Below are 16,861 nucleotides of genomic sequence, written 5' to 3'. Positions count from 1 at the left end.
GGCATAACGCCATTAACTATATGAGACTATTTTTTAATTTTCTAGAGTTAGCTACTTCTTTGATTTGTAGCATAGTTGACTGACAGAAATTTTGTGCTTGGTGTTGCAGTTGAGGAACTTGGTTTGGGCTACATCAAAGCATGATATTTACTTTATGTCACATTTTTCTGTTACTCATTGGTCTGCATTAACTTGTAACAAGACTGAGGTTCTTAATGTTTCTGGTCATGTCGCACCATGTGAGGTGATTCTCATGATTCCCTCTATTTTGGCTTGCTTCCCGTTTCTATCTCGATCTCTCTGAGTTGTGTGCGTGTGTCTTAAAACGAGAAAAACTTGTATTTCTGTATTTTTGGTCTTCTACGAATTAATTCGATGTCTTTGCTCCATATAGAAACATCCAGGAAGTCTACTAGAAGGATTTACCCCGACTAAAGTTAGCACACTTGCAGTAAAAGATAGGTTGCTTGTTGCTGGGGGGTTTAAGGGAGAACTCATTTGCAAGGTAACTTAGTTGAGTTTACTTGTGTGACATTTACTGACAGTGTGAGAGTTCAGAAATTAGTTAGCCTTGGTTTGTTGCTTGCATTCCCACTTTTGATGTCCAAGACAGAAGTTTGGTTTCCGTGTATGTATGAGAATTTTTTGTTTTCAACTTCACTTCTCGTTTTTCGTACTTAAATCTTTCCCTCTCACTAACCTGATGCATGTTCTCTTTAAAATGTTTAACCTAATGAGAATAAGTTGATTTTCTGCTTTATTGTCTTGTTTTTTGTACTTTGAACTCACCTGCTCGCAGCCCTGATAAGTATTTGCTGTAAAAACTTGTGAACACTATGAAGTATCTTGAAAGTAACTACCATGTTTCATTAGACGATGGAACTGTTTCAGAATGGTGTAGGGAAATGTATATCTGGATGGAAGAATGCTTTGGTGTTACACCTTTTTTAGAAGTTGTCTTCTGTTGCTTTGAGTTTTGTGTTAATCTGAAGACGGGCATTGACCAATCACTCCTTTTTTGCCACAGAATTTAGATAGACCTGGAGTTTGCTTCTGCACAAGGACAACATTCGATGATAACGCAATTACTAATGTAGTAGAGATCTATAGCACTCAGAGGTATTCTCTTTTGCCCTTGTGTTGGTGTTGGGATCTATTCACTTATTGAGGTTGAATCTTGTGGAATTATGGTACTTCTCCTCCCTCCCCCTTGCCCAACAGTGGTGCAGTTCATTTCACAGCTGCCAACAATGATTGTGGTTTTAGAGACTTTGATATGGAAAATTTTCAGCTTTCTAAACATTTCAGCTTTCCTTGGCCAGTGAATGTAAGCCCCCTCTCCCTCTCTCCTGCTCCCTCCTCCCTCTATCTTTCTCTTCGTAGAGTTTAGACAGGTTAAAAAGTTCCCATCTTTTTGGTGGCAATATTTTCCATCACTTGATCGTAGTGATTTATGTTTGAATTAGGACCATCTGAACTGCCATTTGCAAATATTGTCATGTGTATCCTGTTTATTTGAACTTTGAGTTTACAGTCGTGTCACAGCCTATATGTCTAAGGTGGTATAGTTTTAGGTATGGGAAAAGAAGAAGACGGATCTGTGTCTTCTTTTTTGTCTCCCTCCTCCCCAAGATGAGTCTTTCCTACGGGGCTGACTTGAAGATGTAAGAGGAGAATTTGGTATCAAAATAAGTGATTTTTGTGTTTAAGGTTTTGCAGCTAAAGGTGCATCTAAAACAACACTAGAACCATCACTTTTTATTTTGTCTTCTGGTGTGGGGGTGGGAATCCTGGCATGACTAGGCAGCTGCTTGTATCTTGCTTCATTTCTGTTGATAATGGTAATAAGTCCGAGTTGAAGTGGTAGTTTGGATTTTTTTGTTTTTTTTTTTTTTTGTGCAGCACACTTCCTTGAGTCCTGACGGTAAACTTCGTATAATTGTTGGAGATAACCCAGAGGGTATGTTGGTGGACTCTGGAACTGGGAAGGTAATTTGTCTGTTATTGCTTTCACCCTCTCCCTCTTCTGAAGTATTTTTAGTAAGCAGTGTAGCCTGAAAAGTTGGTATAATTTGAATTTTTATACTTTTGCAGATGGTCGCGTCTTTGGTTGGTCACTTGGATTTCTCATTTGCATCAGCATGGCACCCTGATGGCCTCACCTTTGCTACTGGGAATCAGGACAAAACCTGCCGGATTTGGGATGCCCGAAACCTATCCAAGTCAGTGGCGGCTTTGAAGGGGAATCTCGGAGCCATATATTCGATTCGCTACTCATCTGACGGTTGTTTCATGGCAATGGCAGAGCCTGCCGATTTCGTCCATGTTTTCGATGCCAAAAGTGGGTATGAGAAGGAACAAGAGATCGATTTCTTTGGCGAGATATCTGGCATGTCTTTCAGTCCTGACACGGAATCGCTCTTTATTGGAGTGTGTAACCCTACAGAAGGTGGCCTTCTTGGAGTGTGGGACCCTAGATATGGTCGTGGCCTTCTTGAGTTTGGCCGACGAAGGAATAACTCATGCCCTGATTCTATGATCTGAGTGGGTGATTGGACCTCTCTGCAAATAAGTGTACAAATAAATATGCAAAGGGGGGCTCTCTCATTCTATCATCTCAATTTGGCATAAAAATGTACTCCCTCCGTCCCACTATGTTTCGCCTGTTTTCTTTTTTGGACGTCGCAAAAAATTGTCTATATCTCACAATCTATAATATTTTATATATTCAATATGGATCTTGTTTGATAGATCTCAATTTATTTTACTAAACAAAGTTTTCAAAATCATAAAAAATATTATAAATTGTGAGATATAGACAATTTTTTGAGATGTTCCAAAAAGGAAACAGACGGAACAAAGTGGGACGGAGGGAGTAATTAATGTGTTGTGGGATTTAGGTTGTTAGTGTTCTTTTAGTAGGAGTGTTCTATTTGGAGTGATCATGAGTCGTCGGAGGCAGGGTTGTACCGAAGGCTGAGAAGCGTTGGTCATGCGAATGGAGAAACTTGAACTGGGACTGCTCAAAATGTGTCATTTCATGTCCTGATTTTGAGATATTGTAATGGTTGCATTTTTTTTTTTTGGAAAACTATATGTTTATATTTTGTAATGGTAAATCTTTTATAATGGTTTTTTTATGAAACTTTTTATAGACCAGCTTTTGTATGAAAAATATGGGAAAGTCTCGTTCAAGAGGTTCGTTTCCGGCCTCTAAAACTTATGAGCCGGTTCTGGAGACTCCTACGAAAGAGATATCCATGGAAATCAGTTTACTTATTCTTGTGTCACTTAATAAACACTTGTCGGAGAATGTTTATCATAAAGTATTCAACTGAATGAACTGATGCTTCAAGTTTGGATTATTTTATTTTAGCTTGCAAGTTTTCCACTTTCTTTGGATTAGGAATGTGGTACAAGTGGCAAAGAAAATGATCGTAATGGTGAAGAAGGCTCAAGATCATGATGATGGTATGGCTACGGCTACGTATATACAGTAAAATTATATAATAATCTGGAAGTATTGTCACGTGATACTTCGGACTTATATTTTAAAATTATACATTCATGTGGAGTCTACCACTAAATATATGGACCCCACATGAATGGCTGGTTAAAGTTGGTTACTCTTCTACTATTTTTGTTTTGTTGTAGTTTGTTCTAGAAGCAAAGAACTCCAATTGTATTTTCTTTCTTCTCCCTTTAGTTGACAACCTAAGTCCAAACGTAGTCATGTAACTTCTTGTTATTAAAGAATTATCATAATATTAGCGATACCGGCCTCTGACTTGAATTTTTTTTATTTTTTTAATCGAGTCTTCTTGGGTTTTTTCTCTTAATTTTCATTGGATTCAGGTCAAATTTTTAGATTAATCGTTTGTTTAGACGGAAGTAATAGAAAAAGGTAAAAGTATAGACTAAAGTCGAAAAAAGTTCACTAAAGATGACAACAAAATCGAAAATGACCAAAGATACAGTCTTTTGTATATGCGCCATCTTATATGAACTTTTTAAAATTTTGGTCAATATTGCTAAATTTTTCTTGTTTCTCCTGTCAAGACAAAAGATCTGAGGTACTAAATTATGACAAAAAGCTAGAAAAGAAGTAGCTAGGCATTAAATAATACACGGCTTGTCCTCCACAACAAGTAAATATTTTATGCAACCCCCAGGCATCTTGCCCAAGTGTACTAATATACAACAGGAAACCTAATGTTGTGTTTTACTTTTGTCCCTTTCATCAGTAGTTTGCGCTGGAAGTTACGGGCGCATTCAGGTTGCTGGGGAGACATGCAAGAGTGCGTTGGAGTAGCTCCTGCATCCAAGTGCAAAACTTGTTGTTCCATTTAATAAGTTGAAGACGCATCTGATGATGATGCTTTCTCTATTTGGACTTGGGCAAGCCCTTATGCCATTACCTACGCGGAGCTGGTCAGAACCGTGGTAGTCCTCATGCTGAGAGAGAGCGGTGAGATCTGGTGTGGCATGATGGGTAGCACCAGTGTCGGGGAACCAGTCCAAGGCCGGAGCCGTGGAGTTATGATAAGCGGCAAGATTGGCAGAGGGTGCATGGGCATGGTTATAGCGCTGTAACAGAAGACAGCAGTGTGATTGAGCCCGTTGCATAGCTGGCAACGTTGGCGATTGTCAGACAAGGGATAGCGGGTTTCACCACCATAGGAACGATTGTCACCGCCTTCAAAAAAGCGACGATCACCACGAGAGTTACCATTGTTACGAGAGCCATTGGTTCGGCCACGATGACGGCTGCGACCATTGGGTCAACCACGGCCGTTCCAACCAGAAGATGAGCTATATGCTGAGCAACATTTGCTTGGGGAATAGGATCAGCAGGTGCAGAGATTTTGACGGAGGAAAAATCAACCGAATGAATGAATTCATGGCTGAGCAAGAGACTGTGTAACTCCGGGAAGGAAATATCAGTGGGTCGAGCGGCTAGGGTAGTAGCAAGATCGCGAAAACCACTGTTGAGACCTTTAAAAACATAGATGTTGAAGTTCGCGCGGGGGGGGGGGTTATTGGCGAACAGCAGTGAGCTCATCAGAAATGGCGGCCTTTAGCTCTGTGTAAAAACTGAGTAACAGTTTGATCGCCTTGCTTGATGTTTTGAAGCCGCATGTGAAGTTGGAGAATACGACTATTGGAAGCCGACGCAAGAAGACTTGAACAGTCCACAACTCTTGAGAGGTAGTGACACCAACTGCCAAGGGCAGTGTTTCTTCAGAAAGAGGAGATGAGAAGGCTCATCAAAAGTTGATCTTGATCAACCCAAAGTGCTGTTGGGTCGAGACCCCGACCCCGATTCACACCTCCAAGCACAAGCACGAAAATAAACCAAGCACAAACGAAAAATATTCGAGGAAAACTCCACTATGTATAAATCACATATACAAGTATGAAAAACCTCACCGGGATAGCCACAATCCGACTTTCCCACTCCTCTCTCTCTCCCTCACTCCGGTGACTCTCCGACAGTCTCTCCGGGCATCCCCGAGGAGCCCCGCTCCCCCCGAAGGGAAGCCTCTCCACTCAACTCTCTCTCTCTGCCTCTCACTGTCTCCAGCACATACACACACAGTGCACACCTGCACTTTTACACAAAGGGGAGTGATCCCCTACACTCACACCCACACCACTTGGGTGTACCCCAACAATCACCCCCTACACCCGAGTGGGGTAATTGCTGAATCCGCAGCGCTGTCCGGCTGCAATCCGCCACTCTAGCACCACAGCTACCCCTGCTCACACCAGAGGCTCCACTTGCCAGATAATCTCACACATCACCTGCGAGGAGACTAAAAAATCGACTAGATATCTATGGCTCATATCGGCAACACCGTCGATACACTGCACCCCCTCAACTGAGTGCTCCGCATCCAAACCCGGATGCTCCACATCTCAATCCCGAGATGTCCGCAGCAAAGTCCATTTCTATCCGCGCTCCTCTGCTGCCTGAGCGCCCGCATCACCCCTTGGATGCTGTAATCCGCGTCCGTCAATCCCGTTCTGCCCCTCTAGTCAAGCGCCTGTGTCACTGCTAGCCATCAGAAGTTTCACCACCCCCACACCGGAAGTGTATCTACCAACTGACTGAGTGTCTCCTTGCAAGACCAGATCTTCCGCGGCTGAACCCCGAATGCACCGTACCCAATCACAAAGCACAAAATCCGATTGAACCAGACTGCCTCCGATCACTGTCAATCATCTCCGCAAACCATCGCCCTAGTGAGCGCCTGTGTCACTACCAACTTGAGTGTATCCTTGCTCACTAGCTCCATGCATGTTTGCCCTGATCAACCTCCGATCTCTGCAAGTCTGCTCCGCCAATCGTCCTTTCCATCAACTTTTCGTTAACTCCCTGCACTCCCAACAGCTCTCCCCGGGTCCTCTCCCTGCCACTCGTCCATTCCTGTTCCATTCTTGGCTTTCCCCAGCATCCTGGATCTCCATCGGAATCGATCTATTACTCCAATAAGCGCCTGTGTCATTACCAGACGAGCTACCTAGCCCGAATGCAATGTATCTTTGCCTACCAGCTGTGTAACAGATCATCACCGACTGTCCTTGCTGCAACAAGCCATAAGCGCCTGTGCTATTACCAGACGAACAAACCCGCTCGAATGTAATGTATCTTTGCTTACAAGCCAAGCCTCCACGCAACCCAAACCGCCCCCAAACATGCGTTTTCTTGCTCCATTAAGCACTCGCACCAGCCTAGGAGTCCCCAATCCGAAAATGGAGCGCGCGGTTACGTTCGGAACGTCGACATAGTCAAAATCGACTACTCATACGCGAAAAACGGAGTCCGAACGGCCCAGAAATCGCAAATACCAAATCTGACCCGGCAGTTTGACCGTTGACAGCTACTGTACCGCTGACTGGACGGCCACATCAGCGTTGACAGGCTGACATGGACAGTTGACCGCTGACGTGGCATCTCAAATGGACCCCACATTGCTGACGTGGCATCGTCACGTGTCCGACGACGTGGCTGCTGACTCATCGCCTAGTCAGCGTTGACCGCCCATGTGGCATTGACCGACACACGCTCTCCACACGCCAGCGTGTGCTCTCCGCGTGCCAGCGTGCGCTACCCACGCGCGGGCGCAGATCTGACGCGCGACCACGCGCCACTGCTTCTGGCCGCGCGTGCGGCCTACTGCGGTGGACCCCGGCAACCACTCGACCATCTCCGAGCTCGTCTCGACGAGACGAACACAACCCCGTGCTCTAATCTCGCATCCGACCACTCGTTGTATGGCCGCCCTTCAACCGCACCTCCGCAACTCGCCGCCGCCTTCGACTGGCCATTGCCGCCACCTCCGAGCTCCTCCGGCGACGTGCTACCCCAATCCGTGATCGTCTCCTCGAGGTGAACACAACCCAGTGCTCAAAACTCGTCTTCGATTATTCACGATCTCGGGCTTTTCAAAACAGCCTCTCCGCCCGTCGCCGACTCCGCCCACTGCGATCGAATGGCTCCCGCGCCTTCATCCGGTGACGAAACTCGGCCCCGTCACCTCCTATAGACTCGTCTCAGTGAGGTACACAACCCTTACTGGTTCGATTGAGTTATCAGACGGCTCAACCGAGAACCAAGCAAAAGTAATGCTCCGTGCTTCCATCCGACGTGCTGTGCTTCTCCGGTGATGTCCGCTACACAGCCGCAGCTCCGAACCAGTAACTCCGGCTCTGATACCACTGTTGGGTCGAGACCCCGACCCCGATTCACCTCCAAGCACAAGCACGATAATAAACCAAGCACAAACGAAAGATATCCAAAGAAAACTTCACTATGTATAAATCACATATACAAGTATGAAAAACCTCACCGGGATAGTCACAATCCGGCTTTCCCACTCCTCTCCTTCTCCCTCACTCCGGTGGCTCTCCGACAGTCTCTCCGGACATCTCCGAGGAGCCCCGCTCCCCCCGAAGGGGAGCCTCTCCGCTCAACTCTCTCTCTGCCTCTCACTGTCTCCAGCACACACACACAGTGCACACCTGCAATTTTACACAAAGGGAAGTGATCTCCTACATTCACACTCACACCACTTGGGTGTACCCCAACAAGTGCTGCCTCTGGGTTCGGAATGGTTGCATTATTCTCAGTGATAGTTTTTGGTGGGCAGGGATAAGAACCATCCACAAAGCCAAGAAGATGTTGGCCGGCCTCGTAGATATGGAAGGATTTGGGTCTTCCAATACAAGTAATTGGTGTTTGTGAGTTTCAAAGAGAGAGAGTGGCGGGCATTAGAGAAAGGAGTATGGGAGGGAAAATAGGATGTTTTGTGGGCTGTGGGGTGGGAGGTCGATGAACCAGTCGAAGCAGAAGAAGAAACTTTGGAAGAGGCCATTGGATCTTTCCGCTCTGATACCAAGTTGAAATACAATTTACGTAATTGGAACGAAGTAATCCTCGCAATCAAAGCTGAGGATGTTTTGTATATTTGTATTGTGCAAGTGATAGCTTAATTTACAGATAAGAACAAACATTTGAATACAAACAAGAGGATAAGCTAGTCATTGAAATGTGTAACCAACTGGTATGATAAGCTTTATCCTAATAGTAAGAAGGAGAATTTTTTAGTTTCCAAGTTTGTTTGTGTTTTAAGCTACAAACGCTTTTATAGTTTCCAATTCGAGCTGGACCTCATATTGGAAACTTGTTTGTCCTTTGTATTCTCGCATGTTTATGAACTTTTGTGAGGTTGCTTCTTGGACATCTATTTTGCAAACTATATCTGTAATAATGTTTGTGATCTGGATTGTAATCATAAATATCGGTTGAGTTCTATTATTGTAATAATAATGTTCATGAACATATGAACTTACCTAGATGTCAGTTGTGCTTTTTGATGGTTGTGTGATAAGCCTTTTTTGTTGAGAAGGCAATAAGATGAATGTTTGATTTTTAGATTCACAACAATAGAGAAAGAAAGAAGAAATATCCACTTCCCATCCCAATTAGGGGGATGGGGAGCTATGATATAGCACACGTGATGTGTAGTAGTATCATTCCCATCAAATATTGTATATTGTATTTGAACCGTTCAATTTCTCCATCTCGTTGAATAGGTGATTCGTGCAAATTCTAAGTTGATTGGATCTGTCGTGTTTCATATTTACCTCACAGATCATTTTCAATATCATTCTAGTCAAGTTCTTTTTCTTCAAGATGAACATCTTTACATGTCATAGCTATAGAAATCCGATCAACTTGAATCTTATAGGTCACCTAATCGACCAGAAAAAAAAAATTGAAAGACTCAAATCAAATAATCAGGCGCCTGATATTGGCCCCCACAACAAAGGCTCTTTCTTCCCCATTTTTTTTTTTGCTCGGCAAACGAAATTTATTAAAAACTCGAAGGGGTACATCGAGGGGAGAGAACAAAGACAAACAAACAATGCAAGACCATCCAACAGAAAGTTGGACAGTTACAATGCCTAAAGAAAAGAACTACAATTTGAGCTTTCGGATACCATCCAAAAACAGCCTAAAGTCCTCCACCGAGTAAAACTTAATCTCTAACTTGGGCTTCATCCACATTGCTACTCTGGTTTTAACAATCTCCCCCACCTCCTCGACGCTAGTTGTAGCGTTGTTGAAAACGTAGTCATTCCGAACTAACCACAAGGACCAGAGTGTAGCATAAAAAGAAGCTTCCCATAACTTTTTCTCCACATTTCCAAACCTGCTGTCGAACCACCATAAAGTTAGGTCTGCCAAGGATGAAGGGCATACCCACACAACATGCCACCAGTCGAGAACCAATGACCAAATACTCCAAGAAAACTGACAGTGTAGAAACAAATGATTGGGGGTTTCTAATTGCAAGGAACACAGAGGGCATGATAACGGCTGATCCTCCTGGATCAAATTCCTTCTTGATAACGTTGATCTAGTGGCTACCTTTTCTTGAACTGCCAACCACAAGAAGATTTCCACCTTAGGAGGGCAAAGATTCTTCCAAATAGAGCCCAAAACCTGGTTCTTGGATTGACCGATCTGCTCCCATTGGTTATACGCTGATTTAACTGAGAATTGTTTGTCAGAAGACCACTTCCACTGCAACACATCCTCCTTAGATAGGTCAAGAGTAACCTGTTGCAGCCTTTGAAGCAATTCGTCCAGAAGTTGGTTCTCCCGTACCCGCAGTGTCTTCCTAAATTGTAGATTCCAAAGCTCTTCCCCAGAACCCCCCTTCACTGTGCTAATCGTGTCTTCCTTTTGAGAAGAAATTAGAAAGAGTCTCGGAAAAGCCTCTTTGAGAGTACCATCCCCCAACCATATATTGTTCCAAAAAGAAGTTTTGTGCCCGGAATTGACTTGAATTCGAAGCCGTCATTGATAATAGAACCCAAATTGGAAAGAGGATCCCCTAAGGAGCAAATGTCCCTCCAAATAATGGTAACATTACCTGCTCTTGGCAAGTACGGTAGCCAAGCCTCTTGCGACAGGTTATACTTGCCTCTAATAACCTTGACCCAAAGAGAGTCTTTATCCTTATTAAATCTCCACCACCACTTGGATAGAAGAGCAAGGTTTTGTTGCATCATTCTCCTCACTCCCAGCCCACCAAACTCCTTCTTTGTTGCAATTGTTTCCCACTTGACTAAATGCAATTTTTTCTTTTCCGAAGTATCGCCCCAAAAAAATTGTCTCTGAAGTTTCTCCATAGCCTTTGCCACGGCAAACGGCATTTTGAAAATAGACATGAAATAGGTGGGGAGATGACTAAAAGAAGAATTAATCAAAGTAAGTCTACCACCAGAAGAGTTAATTCTCCTCCTCCACACATTAAGCCTTTTCTCCATCTTTTCCAAGACTGGATCCCACGACTTGATCCTTCTAGGATTGGCTCCCAAAGGCAATCCTAGGTATATGATTGGCAAAGATTCAGTTTTGCACCCCATAACCTGAGCAAGAGATATCACAGCCTGATGTGGAACATTGACTCCACATAACGAACTCTTGGAAAAATTAATTTTCAATCCTGACATTAGTTGAAAACATCTGAGAATCCTTTTAATATTTGCCATCTCCTCTCTATCATTATTACAAAAGAGGATAGTATCATCAGCAAACTGGAGGTGAGATACAGTAACCCCATTAGGGAGGCAACATAGCCAAGACCATTGGGTATCGTACCTGCTAGTGAGGAGTAGGCGACAAAAGTGTAGGTTCCATTCGAAATCATGCCCAATTTAGTTCTAGTTGCCTGACCAACTTTCACAAGGCTTTGTTTATTTCACTGTAAATATTTTAATTTGACGGTTAAAAAATAAAGATTTAATCACCTCATTTTCAGAGAAGTTATCACAAAACAAAAAGTGACAAAACTCGAAAGTTATTGAAATGAATGAAAACTTTGGAAAAAGAAAAAAAAAAACTTAAGAGTGACTAATGCTTCAACACCAAGCCCAATGAGAGAGATTTTTCAGTGCTGAGCGGGTATATCCCACGTGGTACTCGCTCGGCGCATCTGAGCCATCCGATACACTTTTGGACGGCTCGGATTGAAACTCTCTCTCTCCTCTCACCCCAACACTTTCTCTCTCCAAATCTAAGCCGTTAAAAAATGAAATGGACTACTCGGATGAGCGAGCGGGCACCACGTGATACCTGTTCGACATTGAAAAATTTTCCCCAATGAGTAGAGTTGCGAGCATCCCAAGGTCCAACAACTGGATAACTTAATGGCCAATGTAAATTTAAGTTAAAGTTATGCATTGGTTAAATTCCACAAACATTTTCTCATCTATTCATTTTTCTCACGCACACTTTCAACTTGAAAAGCGCCCAAACTAACTCTCCATCTATAAATGTTACCCAACTCGGAACTCCTGTTACATGACTGTTTCTCGCTAGGGCAAATATCACTGGTTTGAACATTTTTCAGACAAAATGGCGACCCCCACCCCTCTCACACACACACACACACACTCACACTCGAATAGAGAGTGGGTTGAGGTTTTATGGACACTGGTACGTAATATATATACATAACGTAGTGTACGAAGGCATTTTGGTATAAAAATGCTCAAACCAGTGATATTTGTCCTAGCAAAACACGGTCATGTAACTGAAGGTTTTTAGCCGGGTAACGTTTATAGATGAGGGGTCAGTTTGGCGCTTTTAAAATTGAGGGGTGCTTGAGGATTTCTAGACCTAAAATAATGGATTGCCCCAAGCGTAGGGCTGAAACCAATGTAGCACAATATCCGGTCAGACCGGAGTCGAATCCACTAAGGACGGTGAAGTGTGTGCTGTGGAACCTCGGGTTGTAGTATAATTTAAACGGGCTCTTAGGTAGCCATCCCTTGTAGTTTGATGTTGAGATTAACTAAAACTAAGAAATTGTTTGATTTTTCAAATAATTAAAAAAGAGAGGCACGGTCGTAGGAAATCCGGCGCTCGCTACCCAATCAAAATCCGCTCGCTTTTCAAGGTTCTAAGAACGGTTAAAATTTGGGAGAATTGGAAACTCCGAATGATGCGAATCTTAAGGTTGTCGGTCCCGTACACAGCGGCGAACATGTTTTGGTCCCCCGTTCCCGCTCACATGAGTCCCGACAAGGCCTCGAATTCGTCCAACGAACGTAGTTTTCACCAACTAAAATTATTTAATCAAATTAATGTACGAAAAAATTGCGAGACGAATCCTAATTGGGTTGCTGCGCGCCTTTACCCAACGACCAAACCTCATAAAAATTATTCACTCATTATTAAAAATAAAAGGAATAAAACCCTAAAATTAATCATGCTTTTAAAAATTTATAAAATTAAATAAAGGGAACCAAAGATTCAGAACAAATAAAGGAAAACAAAAGACTTTAATAAATAAGAAAACCTGAAACGAATCTCCGAAGGATGTATTCTAAACGAAAGAACAAGAAAACTCAAGAACAAAACTTCGAATCCGAAATCTCCAAAAACTAAACTGTGCTAAGTAAAATTCGTAACCCTACTAAACTAAAACTTAAAAGTATTTATACTAATCTTTCCTAAAAACAAAGTAATTCCAAAATAAAAACGGATAAAAAAAATTCTGGAGTTAGCGGACGCGTTTCACTACTAACAAATGCTGTATTGATCCGCATATGCTAACAAAAGCATTGATACTAACAAGCTCAGTATTGATACGAATTCCTTTGGACCAATTTTAACTCATCTGTATCAATACAAACATTCCTAGTATCAATACGTGTTCTTTTCGTGGGAATCCAAGCCCTTTCATGTTCGCCTCGACTGAATCCTCTTGCCATGCACGCACGTCCAATGATTCCCACACTTTGCCAACCAAACTTGGTGACAAAACCGCCTTATTTCCTGAAATTAACCAAGAACACAAAAAACCAAGGAAACAACAGCATCAAGTGGAAAAATAAGGTAAACCGCGTATCTAATGTGCTAGTATGCCCTATCAAGGCACTAATATATGCAATATCACGCGCCTATCAAGGGGTGTGTCTGAAAAGTGAATACATGATGGGGTGTCCATGGAATTTAACCTTATGCTTGGGGATGTCTTAAAATTTTTATTTTTTAAATGTTTTGCACTTACAAGTGAAGTGGAGGGCAGTTGATGCCTCTCTTATACTTACATGCACATAGGCAGGGTTCGATTTCTGTAAACACCCATTGTCACACTTCAAAAATGAGAAGTGACCGGCCGTGAACCATGAGTCTAACCCATGGAACACGCAACCTAAATAAATTAAAGTAACCAAAAATCAAATTACCACTTTTTGTTATTAATAAAAGGAATCCAAATATCTGACAAATTGTTTTCAAAATGCGGAAGCAATGAATAAAGCATTGAAATACGATGAGACAGCCTAAGGAGGTCCACCAAAAAAAAATAATCTCCAAACTACTGCCAGAGTCCTTGCCTAACATCTCAACTTGCCTGAAAAAGAAGTTGGATAAAAATCTGTCAGCTGACGTGCTCAGTGAATAGCAAAACATGTATATTAAATAAAGTTGAAAGCGGGAATTAAAATAATTTACCATTAAACATAATTTGGCATACGAAGTGTCCAATAGAATAATAAATTAAACCAATGAAGCATATAATCGATAATCATTCTTAGTGGTGGTCACAATATTATATCCATCAACAATGGGGAGCCATAATCAAACAGTATTATGGCCAAAATAAATATCTCAAGATTGGATCGATCCAATATCGAACTTAGAGTCACCAGGGTTGGTAGCCCATGGTACTTTTCCCTAAGACGATCCGGAGAAAGAAAGCCGTTAAGCATTAAGGTCACCAACACGAAGAGACATAATTTCCCTAATGGCCAGAGTAACCTACACGAAGAGGCATAATTTCCCTCGACTTCCAAAAATAAACGTTCGCATCAATATCCACCAAGTTCTCACCTCCAAGAAATACTCCATTCGTCCAGATTTGTTTGTCTAATCTCGGTTTTCCAACTTATTAAGGAAACTAAATATAATCCATTGATTTGAAAATTTACATAATCTGAGCCATTGATTTTGAAATTTGACAGTCAATATGGGACACATATAAGTCAAAAAGGGAACACACAAATCGGGACGGAGGGAGTAATAACAACTGATATTACCAAAAGTTCGTCGCATGCCAATTTAAGGAACTGATTATAAACAATTATGCGTTTCCAAATATCAACTATAAATTTGAAGAGAATAATTTTAAAGAACACAGAGAAGTTCGAAAGTACGTAACATACTTGACTACTCACCTGGATCCAAAAGTAATGTAACTGAACAACGTATGCGAAATGAGGCTATCCTGAACAAAATAACAAAACACGAGAATGACCAACTAATGAATACAGAATATCACTCCCTATCAAAATAAAATAAAAACCTAGCCTAAACCTAATTGCCAACCTATCAGTAGCAACAAAAACCCAAACCTCACTTTACTGCCACGCCACCACTTCTTCCTCCAACTCTCCCATAACAATTTAAGCTTCAAACCAATTAACTCCACCACAAGTCTATATCTGTTAATATTAAAATTATCCTACAAACTCCAACCTAGCTAACGCTACACATTCACCGCCACACACCGCCATGCACAATTTTCACACCACACAATACGCCTTCACTACATTTTTCAATAGCATTAGAAGGAGACAATTGGTGCCAAAAGAATGGAAACCCATTTAACCTCCCAGTAACTCCTTTTGTTCTATACTATCCAAAAATCCATGTGCAACAGAAGAACGGAGAATGGGTCGGCTACCAAGGAATTGATCAATGGGTCGGCTCTTCAGTCTCAATGTCGATATTGATCAATGGGTCTGCTACCAAGGAATTTCATCCGCAAAAGGGTCTAAGGCAAGGGGATCCAATATCACCTTTCTTGTTCAACATAGTGGCAGAAGGTCTCAATATTATGTTAGAACGAGCAAAGGAAAGGAATATTATTAGAGGAACTACTGTGGGAAGGGAAGGGGTGTGTATATTCCATTTACAATCTGCGGACGACACCATCCTATTCTGCAATAGTGACCCGGAGGAGATGGCTAATGTTAAAAGAATCCTAAGATGTTTCCAATTAATGTCAAGTCTGAAAATCAACTTTTCTAAGAGTTCTCTTTGTGGTGTGAATGTTCCGATTGAGGAGGCGATCCCGTTAGCTCAAATTATGGGGGGCAAAGTGGAACAACTACCTATCAAATACCTTGGGCTACCTTTGGGTGCAAATCCAAGAAGGATCAAGACCTGGGAGCTTGTTATCAACATGTTTGATAAGTTAATGACTGTTTGGAGATCTCGTTTCATATCAAAAGGGGGTAAGCTTACTCTAATCAACTCCAACATTGGGAATGTCCCTATGTATTTCATGTCTTTATTTAAAATGCCGGTTGCAGTAGCGGGAAAGTCGAAGAAAATGCAGTGCCAATTTTTTTGGGGAGACTCTATTGATAAAAGGAAAATGCACTTGGTTAGTTGGGATGAGATTGGGAGGAAGAAAGATGGTGGAGGTCTAGGGGTGAAAAGACTGCTACAACAGAATCAAGCACTCTTGGCCAAGTGGTGGTGGAGATTTGGTAAGAATAAAGAGGCACTCTGGGTAAAAGTCATCGTTGGTAAATATGGGCTGGATACGAATTGTTGGCTTCCCTATGCACGTGGTTCAAGATCAACATCGAAAATATGGGCAGATATATGTTCCTTGGAGAATCCGTCCTCTCCTTTGGGCTACTCTATCCGAGACAGCTTTAGAGTTCAAGTCAACTCTGGTAATGCCACTATCTTTTGGGAACACACCTGGTTGGGAGAAACCTGCTTGAAAGATGAGTACCCAAGATTATTCTCTTTATCCACTCAAAGGGAGGCGAAGGTCAGTACCTTGTGGGGAAACTCGAATGGTGGCTATTGGGAGTTGCTGCTCAAGAGAAGGCCGTTTGGGAGGGAGAAGCAGGAGATGGAGAACTTGCAACGGAGACTTCGGGGTGTGATCTTAAGCCCAATCAAGCTTGACATCTTACAGTGGATATGTGGACGAGAAATTTTTTGTGAAATCAGCATACGATCATTGGGAAGTGTTTTCTCACTCAAACAATGCGCTCTTGGGCTCTCTGTGGAAGAACCTAAGTCCCCCAAAAGTGGAAATCTTTGTGTGGATGGCTATAAAGGAGAAAGTGGCTGTCACGACCCGCTATCCCTGGACCCCTTATAAGGGAATCACGGCCCGTGACCGGCCAACAAGGCCTTCTTACATAACCAAATGGGCTCAGAATAAAGTGCTCTAAATAAAAAAAATTTGAACATTTGCGGAAGCGATTAAGAAAATTTCACTTAAATTTGTGGGGTCTATTAATCAAAGTA

General features: G+C 42.3%; 1 protein-coding gene and 1 long non-coding RNA gene across 2 annotated transcripts in view; one reads left to right on the top strand and one right to left on the bottom strand.

Moving 5' to 3' along the window:
- The window catches only part of LOC131320819 (uncharacterized WD repeat-containing protein C2A9.03-like), a 154,593-nt gene that overhangs the window by 53,919 nt on the left and 83,813 nt on the right, over window positions 1-16,861 (top strand). The window contains exons 17-23 of the mRNA XM_058351692.1: window positions 110-244; window positions 395-505; window positions 1,028-1,119; window positions 1,222-1,327; window positions 1,903-1,989; window positions 2,095-2,635; window positions 2,877-3,145. Of these exons, the coding sequence (XP_058207675.1) occupies window positions 110-244; window positions 395-505; window positions 1,028-1,119; window positions 1,222-1,327; window positions 1,903-1,989; window positions 2,095-2,544 (981 nt within the window). The 3' untranslated portion in view covers window positions 2,545-2,635; window positions 2,877-3,145. Of the gene's footprint in view, window positions 1-109; window positions 245-394; window positions 506-1,027; window positions 1,120-1,221; window positions 1,328-1,902; window positions 1,990-2,094; window positions 2,636-2,876 lie in introns of the transcript that reaches the window.
- On the bottom strand, window positions 5,374-6,983 carry LOC131320824 (uncharacterized). Its single transcript, XR_009198361.1, has 2 exons — window positions 6,421-6,983; window positions 5,374-6,364 (listed from the first exon to the last, which is right to left on the bottom strand). It is a non-coding gene; the product is annotated as an uncharacterized LOC131320824 (long non-coding RNA).

Source organism: Rhododendron vialii, chromosome 3a, assembly GCF_030253575.1.
Source record: "Rhododendron vialii isolate Sample 1 chromosome 3a, ASM3025357v1".
NCBI lineage: Eukaryota > Viridiplantae > Streptophyta > Magnoliopsida > Ericales > Ericaceae > Rhododendron > Rhododendron vialii.
Note: the sequence above shows the minus strand (reverse complement) of the source record. Positions and strands in the feature narration are given on the sequence as shown.